The sequence below is a fragment of the Pelecanus crispus genome, chromosome 14, assembly GCF_030463565.1.
Source record: "Pelecanus crispus isolate bPelCri1 chromosome 14, bPelCri1.pri, whole genome shotgun sequence".
NCBI lineage: Eukaryota > Metazoa > Chordata > Aves > Pelecaniformes > Pelecanidae > Pelecanus > Pelecanus crispus.
In genome coordinates, this window is record NC_134656.1 from 5,888,409 (window position 1) to 5,898,514 (window position 10,106).

General features: G+C 50.1%; 1 protein-coding gene across 1 annotated transcript in view; it reads right to left on the bottom strand.

Annotated features, from left to right (window-relative positions):
• The window catches only part of GNAS (GNAS complex locus), a 161,915-nt gene extending 152,911 nt beyond the window's left edge, over window positions 1-9,004 (bottom strand). The window contains exon 1 of the mRNA XM_075721426.1: window positions 8,758-9,004. Within this exon, the coding sequence (XP_075577541.1) occupies window positions 8,758-9,004 (247 nt within the window). The remainder of the gene's footprint in view (window positions 1-8,757) is intronic.
• Between the last annotated feature and the right edge of the window lie 1,102 nt (window positions 9,005-10,106).

Here is a 10,106-nt window from a genome sequence, read left to right on the forward strand (position 1 = left end):
GATTTATATGCCTGGTAACTGGGCTTTCTTATGACAAGTATCTGAGTTATCCTCACTCCAGGGAACTGCCAAGCTTTTTTTTCTTGCCTTTTCTAAATTATAGCAATTAGAAGGAAATTCAATGAAATCATGCATATTTGTGAATAAGCACACACCCAAATTTAAGGGAGCCAGGGAAGAACTGCATGTAATTAGAACTAACTGCGCTCTTCAAGGTTTTTCCTCAACGAACGTGCACACACCTTATGGAGATGTGTGGGTATCCATAGCACACAAAAGGGTCATAAAGAAACTATCCACATTTCCATTGGGATGACTATTAACCCCTTTTTTCTGACATTACAGGTTTTGATCAAGCAAGGATTGCTGGCTAACACACTTTTCAGCATCTTGCTGGACGCCTGTGCACAAGTGGAGCTCCAGAAGCTGAAGTATTGTCTGCATGAGGCTGTTCAAGGGCAGGCAGCACTGGAAAGGCACCAAAATTTTGTGCAAAGATGGCCCACATTTCCATGTAAGAAGCTCACCTAGGCATACAGCAATGGGGATTAGCTCATGAAAATACCATGAAGCCCAGCCTTCTAGATTGAAATGCCGTAGTCAGGATGGATGGGGCAATATCTCTCTCTCCTCTACTGTAAGGTCCAACCCTGCTGAACAGTGTGTTAAGTGATTAGTTAGTTATGAGGAACACTCAAGGGGCCTAAGCCCTTCCCCTGCAAAGGGCAAAAATATTCAGTGATTTCTGGAAAAATCTCTTAAGGTTACAGGAGATGCCAAAGGAGAACATGAACAAACCACCAGCTAGTACAAATGCTTTTAGCAACAACACTTGAAAGTGTTAAAACATCAGCCACGTAGTTTCAGCAGTGTTGCTGGCAGACTAACAGGTAACGCACACACAAGCCCTTCTAGTTTTGCATGGAAATTTTTGCAGGAATAATGACATGCACGACCATGAAGATGTAGTGTATATTTGGAGTCAAGGTGGGATAGCATTCTACATGTCTCTCTTGAATCTCTCTCATCCCTCCTTCCCAAGGAAGCTATACGAAGAACAAGGGTTAACAGAGAATTATTAGAGTCTTCTAATAAAAGAAAAAAGGGTAGACGCCAGGTATGAAAAGCAGAGTGGTCATACCGGGAGGCTACTTCCCTAACCCTGACTGCAGGGTTTTCACCCAACCCAAGGAAGGAAAATGAAATTTCGCTATAGTCCATGTATTCTACATTCAGGCACCTGCCAGTCCTGCCCGAGACACCTCTTTAAGGCAGCATACAATAACACAAACACAGCTCCAACATGTATGCTGAGAAACTTGAGAGTTTGAACTACATTTTTGTAGGCAGCTCCAAAAACTTCACAAGTGCCTCATGAATCAGACAGAAGGAGTTTGCTTGTACTTTATTACAGCAGTAAAGTTTGAACTATAAATAACATTAAGGTGCTTGGTCTCCTCGCTCTTCGCTTCCTGGGTTTTTTTTTTAAATTTTATTTATTTCCAAAGTATTTTTTCTTCGCAGAAGCACCAGGTCAGGTTCAGTCCTCCTCTCTGTCCTTTCTTCACTGCTGGTCGTTCCCATCAGCTATGCCCACCCATGACACTGCCAGGTGTAGAGAAACCCTTGCACAGGAGACAGTTCCATTTAAGATGTCCCAGTGCAGAAAGGAGCCGACAGTTGCACAGAAGCAATCAAGACATTTTGTCTGCTCTGGAAACAGATGGTGCTGACTGAGCAACAGGATGACAAGCTTCTGCCAGCCTTGTTGCACCTAAACCAGCAGCAGTTTGAGCCTACCATGCCAGCCGCTAGTTAAAAATATAACAGCACAGGTGATTCCTAAGTGTCACCATTTAATAATCGATATTGTGCTCAGCAGGTAGCCTCTTTGTAACTGTAAGTAGAGGCTATACATAGATATTTCCACAAGTTTGCATTTCCCTTTCAAGTCAGGTCACCCATTCACACCCGAAAACCCTCTTCCCCAATCTCTTCCCATTCCCAAAGAAAAACTTTACAGGACTCAGCTGCCCTAATAACAAACTTCTGACTCCAATCAACTTGCATGCTAGGTGAGCCTTAACTTCTTTCAGGCAAGAAATGTCGTGGTTTCACTCACTACTTGTGATGCCGTTAGGTGCAAGAGCCATCCTTTATACAGGTGGAAAGGAAAAGCTGCTACCTTCCTTCAGAATAAGAGAGATGGAACAAACAGATAAAAATTTTCAAAAAGAGAGCACCATTGAGGTGGAGTTTTAAAAAAAAAAGTCACCAATAACTCTGAAATTAGCTCCATGGCTACACATGAATGCAGCCTCTCTAGAGTGATGGATCATGATCTTTAGCCCACCACACATTTAAGTAGGAGTTAAGGAATTAAGGAGAAAAAATACAGATTGCCACTAACACAGAGATTGCATATATGCTGGGGAAGGAAAGAGATGATGTACATTTATGCTGCTGTGTGACTGCACAGCCATGGCTGGTCCTAGGGATCAGGTGATCCCCCAGATTCCTCACCCCCTTCCCACAAAAATCCATGCTTACACATACACAGAGCATCCCTTCAGCATTAGCTGTAACTGTGAAAGTAAATCTTTTGCAGTTTGAATCTATACAGAGAACACCATCCTAGCATCAATACAGTATGCCATCCATTAGCAGCCCTTCATCTTTTATAGCAGTGCTGCTGCAGGTTTCCTGACACCTTCCATTGCCAGGCCCTATTTGAAGCAGCTCAAACTTTGCCAAACTTCAAATACGCTGGCTGAAGCTCTCCATGCCATGTGTCTGCCTGAGGCTAATGATTTTTTTGTGTATGCGGAGGTGGTACAAGGAAAAAGTCAAGGTCAGGAGCTCTCAAGGGGAAAAGAAAAAAAACCCCAAAACCAAAAACAACCCCCCCCCAAAAAAAACCCAAAGAAAAAAAGCAGGGAATGATTTGTAGCTTGCCCGTCTCCTTTCTATGAAATTTTAAAATAGGAGCAGGAGAGAAACTTTACTAAGTGATCTAAAGCACAGAGGTGCCAGTGCTGAAGACGCTACATTGCTCTGAGGTTCAGCAACCATTCGTCAAATCACATCACAGGTCTTGGAGCCAGCACTGCTTGCATACTGGGTAAAGCCTTGTTAAAGCCCGCAAAGCTTTCCAGGTATTTTTGTTTGGGGTGAACATGCTCCAGAAGCAGATCTCTGTTTACCAGCTGAACAGGCAGCACTCTATGCCATAGAGCACATCTTGTATACAGCGGTGGGAACCGAGTAGGACTCGCCTTGCAGAGGCTCTTCATGGTAAAGGAAGACCCATAATTAGCGTACCACCTCCCGGTGTCCACAGCAGGATCGTCATGTCTGCACTGGAAAGTACTGGGCAGATGGAAACCACAGAGATTCCCATGTCCAAGTGTTCTTGTAGTATCTGGTAATTACTGGGAACCCTATTGGAAAATATTGTAATTCCTTCACCACTAATGACAGTCCATTTGGAGAACAACCGCGTACTGCTGCCCTGCGAGCGGCTATCGCAGTGCGCAGGAGTAGGCTGTTCAGCAGAGCAGCCCGTTACAAGATACTCACATCACAAGCGTCCCCTAGGATTGACCCCAGGATTTTTTGGTTTTCCGATTCCTGCTTTTCTTAAAGGGGAAATTAAGTACCAACTTGGTCTAAGACATTTAGTTTCAAAAATCCTGTTCTCAAGAATTAGGAAGTGCCAGAATAAAGGTTCCCTCTACATTTTTAGTCTATTCTGTTCTGCACATCTTTTACGCAATCCTTCCGACAAGGATGATACGCCTTTTTGGGGGGCTTATGCCCCCTCTAGCTCACCATACACGGGGCACAAGAAACAAACTGTTTGTCAGTGAATGACACTATTGTCAACAAGGACAAGCTCCTATGAGACGGAATTTGGTCAAGTGCTTGACCACATGCCTGTCTTTATAAGTGGGTGTCTTCCCGTCCCCACCCGCCCAATCCTCGAGAGAAGCGGTGTCAGGATAACCACCTCGCTGTAAGCAATCAAGAGACGTAGTCACAACAAGAGAAAGGCTGTCCTTGTGGGATTAAACGCTGCCCTGGAGAACCAGACCAGCTTCGTTCTGTTGCAGAGCTACCACGGCCGACCGAGCAGCACGCAGCTTCCGTGGCGGGCGCCCATCTGTGCTTCTCGCTCCCTGGATTGCACTTAAGAGCATCTAAAGCTGACCTTGAGAAAGCGCCGAGTGTTCACAGCCATGAGGTCCATGCTCTAAACATATGAGGTGTTATTAAAAAAGCTGAGTACTACAGAGAAAAATTAGCGTTTAGGCAAAGACCAGGCACTTAAAATCGCTGGTAGCTTCAGACAATTTTAGCTTTAGTCTTTCGTAACATTTCCCTCTCCAGCATCCATGAAAGGAGGAGAACGATACCACCTCGTCTCACAGCAGTGCCGTGCACTGACATTTATGAAGCATTCAGTCCCTGCACTGATCAGTGCTACAGAAAAGCCCATGAGGAGTTCAACAGTTCTTTATTCAGCACAGGGTATGGCTGCTGTATAGGGCACAGGGTGACACATTGTATGAGGAGGATAAGAATATTGAATAGCCGCTCATTCACTGCACAACATCCATCTTGTGCCCTGAATGAAGTACAAGCCCTGTGGAAAAAAAATACAATGTAAACCATACAAGACAGTCTTTAATTATATGGTATGGAGGGGCTTACCATGCAGCATGCACACAGAGCGGGTGACTGTGGTTAGTCCTCACACTGATATTTCCTAGCTTTTTAAAGTATGTTTTTCTTCCTGTATAATATATTCCCCCTATAAAAACTTCAAATTTGCATGCCCTATATTCATATTTGTACCAATATAAATATTTCTGTTAGAAGCATTTTTACTTAAGCACTGATGTAGGTAAGATTCTGAATGGCCATTATTTAATATATTGTAGTTTACTATAAATTGGACTGGATGATCTTACAGATTTGGTTGGACTGGATGATCCTAAAGGTCTTTTCCAACCTAAATGATTCTATGAAATACCTAAGATGACAAGTGCATATATCTATATTGGTATATTGATATCCACGTTTCCTTTTCAATATGGGAATAAGCTACAAGTACTTTTTACATGGGTAAGAGTTCAGCCTGAGAGAGTGAAAAAAAGTAAGTTCACAAAGACTGGCAAAGCACCAAGAGGAGACCAGCCCCAGTTCCCTCTCGTACAGCAAACCAGATCACAGAAGAAGATGAAGGCTGTGGTAAAGCAACACATACACCAGGAGAGCTGAGCAACAGTTTTGGACTGAGTGGGTTTTTGTTGGAAAATACTAACTAATCAAAAGCATTAAAACCCTTCATACAGGACTACAATACTTCGTTTTCATACAATATTTGTTGTACGATAAAAAAACCACAACTTAAGTTGAATTATACTTTAAAGTCTCAAAAAAAAAAAAAAAAAGGGAAGAAGCGCATAACTGTCACCAATGAGAAAGCACAGGCAGAATGGAATTGTTTTATGACAAAGTTTAAAATCCTTTCCCCCATAAGCACACACTTTCCATTTTAGAGCCAGGATTGTTCTCAAACAAAAAAACCCCACGCACTGAAAAATCACCCTCCAATACCCAGTGCTAACCCTGAACTCACACTACGTTGCCAACATAACAATGATTGTAATCTTGAGGTTGTGACTTGTACAGTACACTAAACAAAATCCAGTGAGATTACACCTGATTGTGCATTTTCCTTTCACAAAAACAAAGCAAAAAACCTACTCTCCTGCAAGTACAAAGTCAGATTATTGCTTCAAAAATAGAGCAGATGCAAGATCTTTGCTCTACTGAAACAAAGAGAGGTTTCAGGAATACTGGAATTTACCTTATACAACTGTGGTGATAAAAAAGGACGGAAAAAATGATGAAAAAGACCTAAAATCAAGTAACAGGACATACAGACATCCACTGAGTAACTACACCCGTGTACTGCACACCCCCTGAGCACTCTGACAAAGTGAGGAACTTCTCCTTCCAAAAAAGGAACTGCAACATGGCAACATCAAGCATCAGCCACGCTTGTGAGCCCTGGTCTGAGTAACACTCCGAGTAACAGGCTAGAGCTGACAGCTGTAAGGTCTGTTGTATATACTACAACATCAAAACACATGCAGGCACAGACACCTGTGACTTTGTGCACTCCTGTATTCTGTATGGCCGAGAACGCGATATGAGGAAACGCTCTAGATTTGCAGCACAACTTTTCAGCCTTTGAAAGTATATGAGTTAAAGCAGCCATATGTTAAAAATAATTTGGTCTTGGGGACAGACAGACCTAAAGCATCAGTGCAGGTTTCATTTAAATTCTGTTACTCACAAAGAAAGAGCAGCCACCTGTGGTGTCCTTTGCTGTCCGCGTCAGCGATATGCTCCTGCAGGAGCACATCAGCCTAAAAAGTTGGGAGCACAAGTAAGAAACCATGAGTACATATCGCAGCTTTTGCCATTGAGCCTTCAACCCCAAGCGAGAAGACATCCCTGGCTCTGCACTTCCTTAAGTCTTTTTTTCCCCCCCTACCCTAGCTCCATTCCTTGGAAGACGACTCAGTTGCAGCTTTAAATCCCAGCTGGATGCTCCTGCCCCCCTCATTCAATTTTACTGTCCCGCGCTATTTGCACGTGCAATCCATAAGCATCTAGGCGAAGGCTCAGCACAGGGACACTCAGCTGTGGCAGCAATACCTGCAGATGTACACAAAGTATAACCACATGAACCCCAAACTTCTTATTCCAGTTTAGAAATAGAAAATTCACAAAGTAACGGTGAGAGCGGGATGCAGGGGAGAAGCAGCAAGGGAAGGAAGCTAACTGGAAAATTGACAGTCCCTGCGCAAGGAGCAGGGAAATGGGTCTCTTAGGCATCCCAAGATTTACAAGAGGGCCAAAAAGTGACTTCCTGCTATTCAAGTCCAGGCTGAAATATAATAAGCCACTGCCAGCATAACACTGACTCATATCCATCAGATTTATAAATCAGTACTTCGACAAAGAACGCTCTCTCCGTTGGCTTCACCATAGATAGTTTTAAATGGCTAAGATACGTTGTTTAACCTGCTCAACATCTAATGTAATCTCTGCAAAAAACGCTTCTGTGGCACAACATGTTAGAAGCAATATTAAAACCCAGGCAACTGAAATATTGCCTACTGCAAATACAGAAGCCTATCAGATAGCCTTTATGACTTCAAGGCTTGCAGCTTAACATCAAAATTAGCCCTACTGGGTTTTTTCCCTAACTATTTAATCTACAAAAAAAAAAAAAAAAAATCAATTCTCACAGCTCCTTCTTCAAGCACTTGTTCACTACAGAACAAACTTGAAATACATTTAAAAAAAAAAAAAACCCAAAGCGTAAAATACTTACAGCACAGCCTGTGTTTGAAAGCAAAACCACAGTGGTTAGAGGTGTGATTTCTTACCAATACAGTCACAGCATACAAGCTTTAGTCTTCACACAAGCGTTGCTCAACCCCCTTCTCACAAGAAGAAAATACACCTTTATGAACACGCGTCAGAATAGCTACAACCACATCAAAGGAGGCTCTACTTCTAGAACAAAAACTTTTACCACTAAGACTCAGAAAACTATGTCCAATATTGTTTTCTAAAGCTCCTTAAAATCAGCTCCTCTATTACAGGCTACAAACACATACCGAAAAGCTAAGGGCCAAATTTTGCCATTTATCACATGCGGTACCACGCACGCCTCAGGGGGCAGGAGGCTCTTAAGTTATTTGCAGACATTTGAAAATATTCTCTGTTATTCCAAGATGTTCAGTCTAGCAATCCACTCATCCGGGCCAACCGGTGCTCCACCGGCAGCGTGCTGGGCACGGGGGGGGGGGGCGGAGGGAGAAGCATCTCCGAAGCCCTCTGGCTTGCCCGCAGGCGACTTTCTGCGGCCGTCTGCGCTGGGGCCACGCAGCAGGCAAGCTGGGGCATGGCACAAGGCCAGCAGGTGAGGAGGTGCCGGTCGCGGGGCCTCCCGCGGGAAGGGGCCCGGAGCCGGGGCGGGCACCGTGCCGGGGCATCGCCCGCCCGCAGCCCCGCAGGGCCAGCGGCTGCCCGCGCACGGCGGCGGGGAAGCAGACACGCCGCGGCCTCGCAGGCTGGGGCTCCCCGGTGCGTGTGCCTTTTGGGAGGCGGAGGAGGCGACAGCGAGAAACTAACGCGCGTAAAAAAAAACTTGGGCTTTCTGCCTACGGAAAAATCGCACCGGCTCACGGAACGCCGCTCCCCCTGCGGTGCCGGGCAGAGGCTCTGCGCCAGCTCCTCGCCGCGGGGGCAGGCGGCGCAGCAGCCTGGCGGGGGCCCAGCCCGCGCCGTGAGGGGGGCGATGCTGAGGGAGGGGCGCTCCTTGCCCCGGGCCGCCTGCAGGCGCCTACCAGGGCGGCAGCCGCGGCCCCCCGGCCTCGCCCCGACCGCCGCAGCAGCGGGACCCGACCGCAGGCTCGGCCGCGGCGGGGGGGGAGGGGTCCCCGCCCAGCGCCCCCCGCCCCCCCCCCCCGGGCCGGCGCCCCCCGCCCGGAGGCGCTGAGGCGCGGCCGCCCACGTGAGCGCGGCGCCCCGGCCCGGCCCCCCCGCGGCCGCCGCCCACCCCGGAGCGCGGGGCCGGCGGGCACCGGCGCTGCCGGACAGCGGCTGCCGGGCGCCCCGCACCTGCCGGGCCGCGCCGCCCCGCTCCGCCCCGCTCCCGCCCGCGCTCACCCAGCAGCAGCAGCCGGTGCGTCTGCTTGTACTCCCGCTTCTCCGCCTTCAGCGTCTTGTCGATGCTCTTGCTCCGCTTCTTGTCCGCCCGCTCCTTGGCCACCAGGTCCTGCCGCAGCCGGTGCCGCGCCTGCGGGTCTCCGTGCTCCGCCGCCGCGGCGGGGGGGGGGCCGTCCGCCTGGCCGCCGTAGGGCGCGGAGGGGGGCGCGGCGGCCAGGCGGGAGCGCAGGCTGTAGCACAGCCCCATGGTGCCGGCCCCGCCGCCCTACCGCGCCGCGGGCATGCTCTCCGCCGGGCCGGGCAGGGCAGGGCGAGGCGGCGGCGCCCGGCGGCCTCTTAAAGCGGCCCCGCTCCGCCGGGGCTGCGGAGCGCGGTGTCCCGTCCCGTCCCGTCCCGTCCCGTCCCGTCGCGCCCCTCCCCTCCCCTCGGCCGGTCCCCCGCGCCGCGGCCGGCGGCCACACGTGATGCGGACATGTTTACCGTATTCTCTGGAAAGCGGCCCCCGCCGCAGGCTGCCGGCGGCGGGGCGGGGGGGGAGGAGGGGGTGACGGGGCGGGGGGCGGCCGCCGCACCCCTCCTGCCCCGCGGGGTGAAGGGGCCGGCGTCCCGCCCTGCCCGCGGCCGGCGGGGGCTCCGCGGGCTCCCCCCCCCTCCCCCGGGCAGCCCACCCCTGCGGACACGGCGGGGCCGGGGGGGCCGTCGGGCAGCACCCCCGCCTCCGGCGCCCCGGAGCGCCGTAGCTGGGGCCGGGCCGGGCCGGTGCTGCACCCCGGCCTCGCCCCACCGCGGGCCCGGGCCGGGGGCTGGGGCGGCGTCGCGGCCTCTGGCGTGCCGTGGGGATGCTGCGGCGGGCGGGAAGAGCCCCGGCCCGCGGGAGGGCCCCTGGCCGGTGGGCACACGGCTGAGCCCCTGCACCACGAGATCGCAGCCCGCTGGAAACACGGACGTGACACCGAGACCTGCACCATTTTCGTGCCCCAGTTTTTCTTCACTTCCTGCCACACGCCGGTGTTTGTCAGTGGCTTCTTGTTGCTTGCTGTCGACACCATCATCCAGTGGAAAAGTTGATGATGGAGCTTGCTCTCCCGCTCTCCCCCCCTCTTCCCGAGGCACCCAACAAACGAGGCTGCCTTACAGCAAACTTCAGATTCACCTCCTCAGCTGCTATCAATTTACCTGGCTTGGGGCGATGATGCTGGTTGTGGTAATACCCCCCTCTCTGGCAGCGCGCTCCATGCACGGTACTGCCAACTTTGTCATACTCTATTTTACACTCATCTCCGGCCAGCTCTGAACATTCACTTACAACATGAGTAATGCTCTCTGGGGCCTGGCCACACATCCTGCAC